At 36.0% G+C, this 14,216-nt stretch overlaps 2 protein-coding genes across 2 annotated transcripts; one reads left to right on the top strand and one right to left on the bottom strand.

Moving 5' to 3' along the window:
- Positions 1–810: 810 nt before the first annotated feature.
- LOC139866132 (remorin-like) lies at positions 811–2,327 on the top strand. Its single transcript, XM_071854264.1, has 5 exons — positions 811–1,141; positions 1,315–1,365; positions 1,469–1,556; positions 1,767–1,848; positions 1,943–2,327. Exons 1-5 carry the CDS (start codon positions 964–966, stop codon positions 2,135–2,137), a joined length of 594 nt encoding a protein of 197 aa, XP_071710365.1. The 5' UTR covers positions 811–963; the 3' UTR covers positions 2,138–2,327.
- Positions 2,328–3,414: 1,087 nt separating this feature from the next.
- LOC139869410 (uncharacterized) lies at positions 3,415–4,876 on the bottom strand. Its single transcript, XM_071857728.1, has 3 exons — positions 4,741–4,876; positions 4,048–4,177; positions 3,415–3,961 (listed from the first exon to the last, which is right to left on the bottom strand). The coding sequence occupies exons 1-3, from the start codon at positions 4,874–4,876 to the stop codon at positions 3,415–3,417; spliced, it is 813 nt and encodes a 270-aa protein (XP_071713829.1).
- Between the last annotated feature and the right edge of the window lie 9,340 nt (positions 4,877–14,216).

Here is a 14,216-nt window from a genome sequence, read left to right as displayed (position 1 = left end):
GCTCATTTAAGCTCGCAAGCCTAAACGAGCTTTTATTTATATAATATAATACTATGTTTTATATATATATAGTGGTAGGATCAAGAGGGAAGTAACCAATCGGGACCGTTGCGTCACGTGCTGCGTCACGTGCAACGCATGGAGGCTAGCACGACAAATGCTCTTAGTCAGCTTCATTAAATTCCTATATACGTCACGGGACCGTTGTCGTTCCATTTACATTCAGCTGACTTAGAAATGACGAGCTGGACTGAATCCTTACATTTAAGGAACGTGGAGGACGTGGAGTAGGTTGTAGGCATGATTAGAAGATTCTAGTGGCAGTTATGGAGAGTGGGCACTAATATAGCGGTTATCATGCATAACCGCCAACTACATATCTATAAATAGTGCTCCTAAGCCTCATTTTCAGGCTAATCAACTCGCACACACTAATCTTCTCTTCGTACTTACCTTGGAGGCTCGGCAAAAGACAAACAACACCACCACATTCACATCCCATTTAACCGAAGGAACCCTTTCCAAAAGTTACTCTCTTTTTAATTGTGGAGTTTAGATGTATTGGTAGACATGATTGAGCTAGTTATTTGTTTTCGTTATATGTTTGCATTGGTTTTATAGTGCTCGGGTTACATATAATTGTTATATATTCATGTAGATCGTAGGATGTGCATTTTCAAGTTAATTTGCTCTATTATTTTAGTTGTACTAATTCGATACCCAAAATCCATCTATTTTAATGTCTGTTAAGTTGAATAAATATTAAATATATTAAATGTATCTAAATGCAAAAAGAAGTTGTTAATAATACAGAGTGTATGTACAGATGGGGCGTAGGTGGGAGTATGCCAGGTCATAAAAATTGATTAAATTGGGTAATCCATAACTATCGCATACACACAACCCACTTTCTTCCAACAAATAATATCTTCATTCTCAATCATCAATTTTACCACTTTTGATATGGCAGCTGAAGAACCTAAGAAGATTGAAGTTGAACCCGAATCTCCGGTTGTTGAACCACCACCACCACCACCACCACCCGCCACCGAGGTGGAGGAAAAAGCTATAGTTCCGGTTGAACCTCCGCCCTCGGAAGAACCACCGGCCGATGAATCCAAAGCACTCGCAATCGTTGAAAGTATTCACCTTTTTTCATAATTCTAATTTAAATTAACTCAATTTTAGATTTATTGACATGGGTTTTCGCCTAATAAGTTTATATGTATCAGTTTCTTGAAAAAAAGATTCAATTTTTAGACACTTTTTTGTCCAACTTGAATATTGCCTTCTAAGTGTTTGTTAATATGCCAGAACCAACTGAGCCTTGTGAGGATAAACCTGGAGAGGGTTCTGTTAATAGAGGTAATATATATGGAGTACATGTTATAGCTTCTTTGTTATTTATTATAGTTATATATTTGAAAAATTAATACCCCATTTATTGATTATTTTATTCTATATACAGATGCTGTTCTTGCTAGAGTTGCAACAGAAAAGAAAGATGCACTAATTAGAGCTTGGGAAGAAAGTGAAAAGTCTAAAGCAGAGAACAAGTAATAACACAAGTTTATATTGTTTGGCATCTTTAATGTCTAATATATAAATATAATTTTGGAAACTATGTATGTATATGTGTGTTTAAATTCCTTGATTTTATAAACTCTTTATGAGTTTGGTAAATAGTATTACTGGTTTATGGTTAGGCATGTGTAATTTACTCCATATAATGAATATTTTTGTATTAAATTTGTTATCTTGAATAGAGCTCAGCAGAAGCTATCTGCAATTGGAGCATGGGAGAACAGCAAGAAAGCAGACTTAGAGGCTGAACTTAAGAAAATTGAGGTCAACTTTATTAATTTCTATATTTTTGTCTTGTTAGATACTTAGATCCCTAGATCCTTAGTGATGAAATTAATCGAAAAATGGTGACTTGCAGGAAGATTTGGAGAAGAAAAAGTCGAAATACATTGAGAAATTGAAGAACAAAATCGCTCTTCTTCATAAAACAGCAGAAGAGAAAAGGGCGATGACAGAAGCCAAACGTGGTGAAGAGCTTTTGAAAGCTGAAGAGGTGGCTGCCAAGTGTCGGGCTACTGGAACTACCCCGAAGAAGGGATGGTTTTCGAGCTAGATGTTGATTGTTGATCCGAATTCGATATATTTATTGGGGGTTTGTAGATGTGTGATGTGTTTATTTAAGTTATGAAAAGATTTGTTTAATGCTTCATTATTTGGTGTGTAAAGTAATGCAATTTATGTGTATATAAACCATTTGTAAGAAACAAGTTTGAATGTACTATTTATGTTTGTGTTCAAAGTAACATATGAAGATTCATGACTATACTTTGCTATTAACATATGCAGGGTAATCTAGACATATATTTTTTTTTTTTTTTTTTTTTTTCTTCATGTTGGGTGAATTTTATAGTTCTTGTATTTGTTTGCTTAATTTTGAAGTGTTGTAGGATAAAGTATATAATAGATGAATGTCTAAGCTTTTACATATAAGTAAGGCTTTAATTAGTCGTAAGAGATTCTAAAAAGCCAAAGACAAGAAAACTACCCAACCTCCATGTCACAAAGCAGCAAACAAACCAATGAGCAATAGCTCAACCGGTATCCGTTACCTTTAAAGTCGGGGCCCACGTGGGAAAGCATTTGAGAAGTTGGCTAGTTTCAAGTCCCGTTGGAAACAAGTATTTTAACTTTGACTTCCAGGCCAACCTGCCTGCAGAACTGATCCGTATCAACTCGCTTGTAGATCTGAGACCGGATACATTGGTGTTGTTGGGTGGGTGGGGGGGGGGGGGGGGGGGGGGGGGGGCATACTTGCCACTCAGAGTAAGCCTTTGGGACAGACTTGTATATGCCACTCATGGTGTATTAGGTGAAAGTATCTTACAAGCATCTGACTCTTACGGGTGGGTTTGGGGTTGTCAAAGGCAACACAGGGTTTGCGTGTCTTTGCCGGTCTACACTTTTTGAGAGAAAAATACCAAAACAAATCACCTTTAAAAGACCGACTAAAACAGAAAACGAATTGCTTTTAGAAAGATGACTTGGGATGTTGATGGTTTGGCAAAACATTTTGGTCCTATAAATATACTATTATGCTACAAATGAGTAACATGGTGACAATACTTTGGAATTGTCATATGTTTACAAAGATGACAATCTACCTTATGCAACAAGTCATAATAAACAATACAAATATGAAAAGACAAATACTGTAATATTATATAATTCAAAAAACAATGAAAAAACTCCATGGATATATATATACACAACAATTAACTGCATAAACATATACTGTACAAGATTGAAAATTCTTTTACTTTACAATTTAACATTGGTGGCTTTCAAATTACTGAATTAGTTACTATTCACTCTCTTATGTTCAAACAATCTTTAGATATACAATAAATCCTCAATGTTGAAATCTGCAACACTAAAGTTGAAAATTTGATCAACTTTCATTGGTGTCTGAAACATATCTTCATCTGAATAATTGCATACACAGTTAACAGTGTCACTACTGTCTGTAGATCCTTCATTTGATACCATACCATTCACAGGGGCATATTGGTAATTTGACTCATTACTCACTCCGTTGTTGCATACTAAACTCTCATGTCCATTAAATTCTTCTAGGCTAAGCCAATCTGCAAATAAAATCTTGGGTAATTTGTTGATCTGAGTGTGTGGGCCCGGTTGATTCGTGACATTAGATGAATCGTTCGTTAACTCTGATGAGTCAAAGCTCACATTTTGTGAAATTGAGTTCATGTAAGATGATGACGATTCGGTACATCTAGTGTTAGAGTTTGTGCATTCGCTTTTTATTTTAGCTTCGACGTTTTCTAATTTTTGTACTTGCTTTTTTAAGTAAGAATGCCAATGATTCTTTATCTCGTTATCAGTTCGGCCAGACAAATGTTGCGAAATTAGAGACCACCTGATTACATAATTTATTAAAATAAATATTTACGCCGAAAAGTGATTGCAAATGATAAAAATAACAATAAAAGGATTGCTGCTTACTTGTTGCCTAAAAGGCCATGAAGGGTAAGGATGGTTTCTTCTTCTTGCATTGAAAATGCACATTTTTTTAATCCTGGCCTCAGATAATTAATCCACCTTAATCTGCAACTTTTTCCATTCCTTTGCAGTCCTAAATGTGTTGATACAAACTATTAGGCTCAATAGCTTAACATTTAAAATAACTTTTCTAATGACAGCCTTTAGAACTGTCTTTGTCTTTAAGAATTTCGCACATGCTTAAATTGCTTGTACATCGAAAATGGTCAACCATTTCCAAAATATAACTTCTTCAACCACCTTGATGCGCTACGGAATATTAATTTTTGCATATTTTTATCTCTTATTGACATCCCTAAATTAGTAAACTTCAAATTCAAAAATCTCCACATGAAACTAGAATTGAAAAGCACATTATTTAGAAATTTGTATATGTTCACTAACATCCATTGCAAGGATTCATCTTAACTGTCATAACTATTTTCAAGAAAAATAAATGTTGATAATTTAATTTGTAGACCAGCTTATGGTCTAATCATCATGCTTTACACTCAAAACAAACAAGAAAATGATCTGTTTCCATCTTTCTGTATAACCAAAAGTCTGATTAAGATTAGGACAAGGTCAACTAACTAGAATGTTAACAAAGTCAACATTGCAGTTGAAGAAAGATCACAACGAGAGTCGTAAAATTACCTGCATTGATAGGGACGGCACTCCATGAACCATGACCGTAGTTCACAACATAATCTCTTAGTTTTTGATCTTCATCAGGTGACCATAACCCTTTCTTTTGTTTCATCTTTCGATTATCCGATTGTTTGCACCTCATGTTTCACAAAATTACTAATACACACAAAATATATCGATTTCTTAGCTAGTGAAGATGTAGTCAAGTTTAGAGAATAAAAGGAAATTTCAATGATGGATGATATTATGGACAATTGACAGTAGACGATTTGTCATTTAAATAGAACATGAATTAGACCGTCTGTACGATAAACAAATATTTTAATTTATTCTTTAACCCAACAACACCAGAATTAAAAAAGTAATCATACGAAGACTCGAACTAATTATATAGATCAATGTCCACCTAAACTAGACTTTTTAAAGACATACTTACATACATTGTAAATGTGTTAATTGTTTGATATCCTAATGATTTAAAAATGCATTTATATTTATATTACATTACAATTATTATTGGAATCTTATATGAACATTACCAAACAGTTGACTACAAATTGGTTAATGACCATATGCACCTTCTATGTTGAAGATTACTTATAACAATCATGAATTAGTCTGCATTTTTGTGTTCAGATTACAGGAATTTGTCAACAGACTATAATTAAGATCAAAGAAGCTCCAGCTACACATATATAATTTAATTTATCAACAAACAGTTAACTATACTATACAAATCATACATTGATATGCATTTGGTGCATTTGGATTAGGAGAATATGCCAGTACAAACTATACATAACTCTGAGAAACAAAATTAGATAAATTATTTCAAACCTTTTTAAGACCTTTTTTTCATTTGTTCTACTTGACAGTATGATAATGTTGGATATGTGAAGTAGATTAAACAAAAAGGAAACAAGGTAAAATTAACTTGGAGATAAGTCAAAGCTTGAAGAACAAGTCAAGCTTGAAAGACAAGTTTTACTTAAGGAACAATGAGTTGATATTTATGGAATGTTTCTTGTACTTGAAGGCCAAGTTAAACTTGTGCAACAAGATTTTAGGTTTAATTGTAACACCGTACTTTTTACATACATTTTTTTTTAAAGATACTTACAGCGGAAGACTAATTAATTTACATATCATATGTTATTTACACAAACATATGATTACACAAAACACGGATGTTACGTTATTACTACAAACCATTTAACTATATAGTTTATTACAAAACACATCAAAGTGACACTGTGTCAAACATCTTCGGTTGTCCTGCAAAACCCACCAAAAGCTGCTAATACACACCTGCAGGGCAAAACACTGTGGGGGAATTAGCATAACGCTAAGTGAATGGAAATATCTAGGTGGACATCACTACAAGCATCAAGCACAGCTTATAGGCACTGGTCACTAATCACTTAAAGTCATAAACAAGAGGACCGACAACCCATCGCTGATCAAGCTAGAATATACTAGTAGCCCACACTACTGAATCACTGGTATAGTCTTCCAGACGTGACGCACTCGTCATTCATACTATACCACTAATCAGTAACGCTTGGACCCAATTCTATTACCTCAAATAAGGTAAACACAATCGACCTCTTACGTCGCACAAAACACCTCGACGTTCATGGGTGCGCACATAATCACATATAGTCACTGCACTGGTCACAGACTCATTACACAGTCTAATTTATAAGCATGGCACTAATCACTATACTTGTCACTGTATAATCATGCCCATAAAGATAATCCCACTCACCTGGAAGCACAAGTACTCAGTTGTCTTATATCACTGAGCCTTCACCTTTCCGTTTATCACCTGAGAATATCAGTTCTCTAGTTAGTACACTTTTCAATAAAATTACTAATCAGCATTAATATCATAGCAATACAGTAAATGGGTCAGAATTGCACTTGACCCAAACATACAAACACTGTCACTCGCACGGATGAGGTCTCACTCGTGCGACTGACTATGCTCACTCGCACGGGTGAGTATCCTCACTCGCACGACTGACCTATCACTTAATAATAGTGATTATAAAACCTACTCACACGGTTAAGTGTCTCACTCGTGCGAATGTACACTTCACTCGCACGAGTGAGTGTCTCAGACGCACGGTTGAGCAAGTACAACAGCATAATTTCATCTCGAGCTTTTTACACCCAACCTAAAGTTTGATTTAGTGTTTTAAAACCTTATCATTAGAAGCTACTCCTCAAGACGATTCCAACGATAGTTTATTCGTCAAAAACGGAGTTACGGTTTGAAAGTTACAGCCTTTTTAATTTTACCAAAAACTGACTAGTGCTCACTCGCGCGAACGAGACCTCACTCGTGCGAGTGAGTCCTCAACCGCATGGTCACTCGTACGAGTGACCTGTCAGAAGTGTGGGAGCTGTTAGAACATTCCAGCTCCCTATTTTTTGCCATTTTGACCGAAAAACTTGATTTTTGCAAGTTTTGATCAATCCAATGACCCAAAAACACTATATTACACATATATGATCTATTTCTAACTTCAAACAAACATCACAAACACATTCAAAGCAAGAATCAAGCATAAAAGTTAACTTTTTCAAAACCCACATAAAACCCATTTGAATTCACCAAAATCTGGGATTTTTACCTTGTTTTGATGCTTGAAATCACTACAATCTGATGAACGAAATTACTAACTTCGATTTGAACTTCTTGATTTTTAGGATTTGAGAGCAAAAGGGTGTTTAGGGTTTGATATTTCTAAAATAGGAAATGAAATGAACATACAGAGTATATATCTAATTTTAGGTTTCTTCACACTAAGGTAAGCTCTCCCGTCTAACACACGGGTATTTACCAGTTATCTGAAATCCAAAATATTTAATAACTTATTCGTTCTAAGTCCAATTCACAAAAAGAAATATGTTCTGTGACCCTTGTCACAAAACGCACATTATCCCATACCCAATAATTATAAAACACATAATTATTAAAATCACATTAATAACACAGAAGGGTAAATAAGTCATTACCTACTAGGCCCAAAGATAGGATGTTACATTAATGCTTCCCTATAAATAGACCCATAATCTCATTGTAACTCATCACAAATTCTATCAATAAAATCTCTCTAGTTTGGTCCGTGGATTAAAGTAATCAACCATTGATTACATATAACCACGTTAATCTTCGCATTCTTATTTTCTTCATTTTTTGTCTTCGTTTATCTATTGTGGGTGGGTGATTTCTACAAATCACTCTTATTGTTGGGTCCAATAATCCTAACAATTGGTATCTAGAGCTCAAGGTTTTCGAGTTGGGAAGATGGCGGAAGACGGAAAATTTAGAATCGACAGATTTGATGGAAAAGACTTCGGCTTTTGGAAGATGCAAATTGAAGATTACTTGTATCAAAAGAAGCTACACCAACCCTTGTTGGAGGTCAAACCCGAAGGCATGGATGATGCCGATTGGTCTCTTTTGGATCGCCAAGCTTTGGGTGCGATTCGTCTCTCTCTCGCCAATAACGTTGCATATAACGTTGTGAATGAGAAAACAACGTTTGCATGTTTGAAGGCTCTCTCTAACATGTATGAAAAACCTATGGTGGCGAATAAGGTTTTTCTTATGAGACAATTATTCAATACGAAGATGAGGGAAGGTTCGAGTGCAACGGATCACATCAATGAATTCAACAATATTATATCAAGGCTTGAATCGGTAGATCTCAAGTTTGATGATGAACTAAAAGCACTAATCTTGCTTTCATCGTTACCGGAGAGTTGGTCGGGTACGGTTACCGCGGTTAGTAGCTCTATGGGAACTACTAAGCTAGCGTTTGAAGGTATTAGGGATTTGATTCTCGGCGAAGACACTCGTAAGAGAAACTCGGGGGAATCGTCATCCGGATCCTTGTTAAGTACCGACAACCGGGGTAGGAAAATTGATCGTGGTGGTGAGAAGAAGGGTCGGAAGAAGTCAAAGAAGCGGCATCCATCAAAGGACCAAAGTGAAGCTATTTGTTGGGGTTGCAATCAAAAGGGACACTTTCAAAGGAATTGCAAGAATTCTCTGGTGAAAGGTGTTAACTTTACCGCGGAAGATATGGATGATGCACTTTTGTGTAGTGTTGAAGATTCGACGGAGTCTTGGATTTTGGATTCGGGAGCTTCGTTTCATGCCTCACCCACTAGGAGTTTGATGACGAATTTCCGATCGTATCATGGTAAGGTTAGATTGGCAAACAATAAAAAGCTTGAAATTGAAGGTATAGGAGATGTTGTATTGAAGAGTACTCTTGGTTCTAATTGGGCTTTGAAAGACGTGAGGTTTATTCCTAAGTTGAAAAGGAAGCTTATCTCGGTTGGTCAATTAGATGAGGAAGGTAACGCGGTTACTTTTGAAAATCGCCAATGGAAGGTGGTTAAGGGTAGTAGGGTCGTGGAACGTGGACATAAAAGGGGAACGCTTTATATGGTTGAGGTGTTTGATGAAAAAACGGTGGTTGCTACGGTTGATGTTGGAGATAGTTCTACTTTATGGCACCGAAGGCTTTGGCATATGAGTGAAAAGGGTATGAAGATGCTTGTTTCGAGTGGGAGAATTCCGGATTTGAAGCAAGTGGAGCTTGGGTTTTGCGAACCATGTATATATGGGAAGCAAAAGAAGGTGAATTTTGAGAAATCGGGGAATGCGCCCAAGTTGGAGAAATTGGAGCTAGTTCATACGGATGTATTTGGTCCAACGAATGTAGAATCACATGGAGGTTCTCGCTATTATGTCACCTTCATTGACGATTCCACTCGAAAGGTATGGGTTTATTTTCTTAAAGCTAAATCCGATGTATTTGATACTTTTATGAAGTGGAAATCTATGGTAGAGAATGAAACTAACTTAAAGGTGAAGTGCTTAAAGTCGGATAATGGAGGAGAATATGGTAGTCTTGAGTTTAAAGACCATTGTGCAAAGCTCGGTATTAAGATGTTAAAGAAGGTACCGGAAACACCGCAACACAATGGGGTCTCCGAACGTATGAATCGTACGCTGAATGAAAGGGCTAAGAGTATGAGGCTACATGCCGGTTTACCTAAGATGTTTTGGGCGGATGCGGTTAGTACGATGGCTTATTTGATTAATAGGGGACCCTCAACACCATTGGGTTTTCGAATTCCCGAGGAAGAATGGCAAGGTAAGAAGGTGAGTTATGGTCATCTTAGAATCTTTGGGTGCAATGCATATGTAAAGATCAAGGATGCAGATAGAGACAAGCTTGAGGCTAAGTCAAAGAGGTGTACTTTCATTGGTTACGGTTCGGATGAGATGGGTTATCGATGTTGGGATAACGAAGCTAGAAAAGTGATTCGTTCGCGTGATGTTACCTTTGATGAAGATTCGATTTATGGCAAACCGGAAACGGGGAGTCCTAAATCGGATTATGTTACTTTTGACGATGTTTTTATTGATGATCTTGCAGGTTCTAGTGGGAGTTCGGGTAACAATGAATTGTCGAATAATGGTGAGGAGTCACAAAGTGCTAATGATGAAGATGGTTCGGAAAGCGGTGAAAGTTCCGTACATAGTGGGAGTTCTAGTGATGAGGAGGATGATGATGGAACTGGTCCAACCATACCGGTTGCTCCTATACTAAGACGTTCTACTAGAGTGCCCAAGCCTAATCCTAGGTATTCTTCATCAACAAACTACTTGTTCTATACCGAGAATGGTGAACCCGAAAGTTACTTTGAGGCGAGAAAATCAAAAGAATCCATACAATGGAAGCTTGTCATGAAGGAAGAGATGGGGTCACTTGAGAAGAATAAAACTTGGTCACTAGTGAAATTACTTCATGATAAAATGGCGTTGCAAAATAAATGGGTGTATCGGCTAAAGAATGAGTTGGATTGCAAGAAGAGGTACAAGGCTCGGTTGGTGGTCAAAGGATTTCAACAAAAGGAAGGAGTTGATTACAACGAGATTTATTCACCGGTAGTTAAGATGACTACTATTTGGTTGGTACTTGCTATAGTTGCATCCGAAGACTTACATCTAGAGCAATTAGATGTGAAGACCGCATTCTTACACGGAGATCTTCATGAAGAGATCTACATGAAGCAACCCGAGGGCTTTGAGGTAAAGGGTAAATAGAAGTGGGTTTGTAAGCTAAAGAAAAGTTTGTATGGATTGAAGCAAGCATCTCAGCAATGGTACTTGCAGTTTGATGAGTTTATGAAGAAGATTAATTTCTTAAGATGTGAAGCCGATCATTGTTGCTACTTGAATAAATTCAAGTCTTCTTATATCATCTTGTTATTATATGTTGATATCATGTTAATTGCGGGTTCTAACATGTCCGAAATCAACAAGTTGAAGAGATTACTTTCCTATGAGTTCGAGATGAAAGACCTTGGTGGAGCTAGGCAAATACTTGGGATGAGTATTGTGCGTGATCGTGTGAAAGGAACTCTATACTTGTCTCAAACTAAATACATTGAGAAAGTAGTAGAGAGGTTCAACATGGAGAATTCAAAGGCTCGTTCTATGCCTTTGGGAAGCTCAATAAGGTTATCGAAACGTCAATCACCTAAAACGGAAGAAGACAAAGCGGAGATGTAAAAGGTTCCGTATGCATCGGCCGTGGGTAGTGTAATATATGCCATGGTTTTTACGAGACCGGATATTACCCATGCGGTGGGGGTAGTAAGCCATTATATGTCTAAACCGGGGAAAGAGCATTGGGAAACGGTCAAATGGTTGCTTCGTTACTTGAAAGGTACTTCTAATATGGGATTGTGTTTAAGTAAAAACAATGTCATACTTAGAGGTTATGCGGATGCTAATTTGGGTGGATGTGATGATTCGGGGAAAAGCACTACGGGTTATGTGTTCACATTAGGGAAGACGGCGATTAGTTGGATGTCTCGACTACAAAGAAGTGTTGCTTTATCAACAACGGAGGCCGAATACATGGCTATTGCTGAAGCTGCTAAAGAGCTTGTGTGGTTGAAGGACTTCTTGATTGAGTTGGGTAAAAGACAAGACTATTGCGTCTTGTATTGTGATAATCAAAGTGCGATTCATCTTGGGAAGAATCCGGTGTTTCATAGTCGTACGAAACACATCAAGTTAAGGTATCATTTTATTCGACATCATATAAGAGATGGTACTTTAATTTTGAAAAAATCTTTGGTTCGAAGAATCCCGCGGATATGTGTACTAAGGTGGTGACGACGGACAAGTTGAGGTTTTGCATAGCCTCAACCGGTCTTCTCATGAATTGATGAGAGAAGATGACCTACTAGAGAGATAGAGAGTTGATGTTCGAGTCTAACAAGAGGAGTTGAAGACCTTGCATCGAAAGTCTACTCATCCAACGTATGTGTTGAGTGTGCGTGTTCCAAACGGCGTTTTGGCGGTATGAATGGTGGTTTGACAATCTTGGTTAGTGTTGGGTTAAAGAAGATTGGGTTTTGTTAAAGTCTCCTTCAAGTGGGAGATTGTTGGATATGTGAAGTAAATTAAACAAAAAGGAAACAAGGTAAAATTAACTTGGAGATCAAGTCAAAGCTTGGAGAACAAGTCAAGCTTGGAAGACAAGTTTTACTTAAGGAACAATGAGTTAATATTTATGGAATGTTTCTTGTACTTAAAGGCCAAGTTAAACTTGTGCAACAAGATTTTAGGTTTAATGCTTCCCTATAAATAGACCCATAATCTCATTGTAACTCATCACAAATTCTATCAATAAAATCTCTCTAGTTTGGTCCGTGGATTAAAGTAATCAACCATTGATTACATGTAACCACGTTAAATCTTCGCGTTCTTATTTTTTTCATTTTTTGTCTTCGTTTATCTATTGTGGGTGGGTGATTTCTGCAAATCACTCTTATTGTTGGGTCCAATAATCCTAATAGATAATATGTAAACATTATTGTTTTTAATGAAAGTCTTAGCAAGCTCTTTCCGAACAAAAAACGTGATTTGTTTATTTTAACAATGTTGATTAACAACTTCGTTTAAATACTAGTTTTATAATAACTTTTCTAGCATAAAGAAATCGAATGAAGTTAAGAAGTTTATTGATAAAGATTCGGTGAGATTGACAGCATACAATCATAATCAATCTCTTTAGCGTGTGATATATTATCTATAGTTTATGTGAAAAGTCTTGTTTTTATTGATTTTTAACTGCAATTGATCATTCACATGGATTATACTAACTAGTGATGTCAGCATTAATCACACTTTGGCGATGATGGAAGTTGACAGCAAAAGAATAACTCTAAACATAAAGTTTTTTATAAATTAGGCAGGCATCTATCAGTTTCCTTAATCTAGAATTTCAAGTTGTAAATTAAGTGATAATAAAAATAAATAAAATTATTGAAGTATTAGATTGACAGTTCAATCTCACATTTCAGTCGGCATTCTTTATTTCAGAGAGTAATTTTTTTTTTTTTTTTTATATAAAATGAAAACATCAGCATGTTTCATTATACAAGAACATTAGAAGCACAGTGGACCACGTAGCATGCGATATTTTTATATTGTTTAGCATTTATCATTCAAAAGTTATTATTACTATTATTAAATTGTTTAGCAATTATATATTTGTAAAAGTACCATTGCCAATCAAACAGAGTTGGAATGTCAATGGCTTTATTTTAGTCCAACAAATAAAGAATGGCCTTGTGTTTTAACATTTAATAAAAAAACAAGAAATGCTGATGGTTACAAAGAATCTGTTGAGGTAGGTACCAATGAGAAGTGTCGTTGAAACGGTAAAATAATGTTGGTGGTGTTAAGAACTCAAAGCCACCGACCGGGCCCTGAAGGTTGAGGTCAGCATTCATGATTCATTAGTTACATATGCTTCATATGTTTAAACCCTCATGAAGCTTGGGGTTATTAATTAATTACTACAGTATGAAATTAACAACCATTTTTACTTTTTACAATCCATAAGATTGATTCATGTATTGATCTGCGATTCAAGTATTGATCTGCATATATTACTGTCAAATATGGTGGCTTGGTAAGTGAGTTCTATAGTCAACAAACACATGTAAAATTGTGTTTTGAAGACTTTTGTGGATCTGCATATCTCACCAACCAGATTGTGCACAAATTATTTACCATGATGCCATTCCATTTTGCTATAAATACATGATCTTGCAAGCTTCAAAATGCATCCCAAAATCATTTCTTTCTTTCATGTACTAAAAGAGTTAAATAGAGAGTTTGTGCGTAATCTCCTAATTACAAGAGATATAAAGATTAATGTTTATCCTTGTAATTGGAGAGAAGTGTTATTTCTATTATTCTTATTAGTGAAGCGTTTCTTTCCTTGCCCGTGATTTTTACCCTTTTGGAATTTTCCACGTTAAATCTCGGTGTCCTATTATTATCGTTATTTCAATTATTACTAGCGGTTTGCTATAATTCGGTGTCGCTTTTCACAACAAGTGGTATCAAGAGCTAAGGTCTAATATCT

Source organism: Rutidosis leptorrhynchoides, chromosome 9 (genome assembly GCF_046630445.1).
Source record: "Rutidosis leptorrhynchoides isolate AG116_Rl617_1_P2 chromosome 9, CSIRO_AGI_Rlap_v1, whole genome shotgun sequence".
Classification (NCBI taxonomy): Eukaryota; Viridiplantae; Streptophyta; class Magnoliopsida; order Asterales; family Asteraceae; genus Rutidosis; species Rutidosis leptorrhynchoides.
This window is presented reverse-complemented; position numbering and strand designations above follow the sequence as displayed.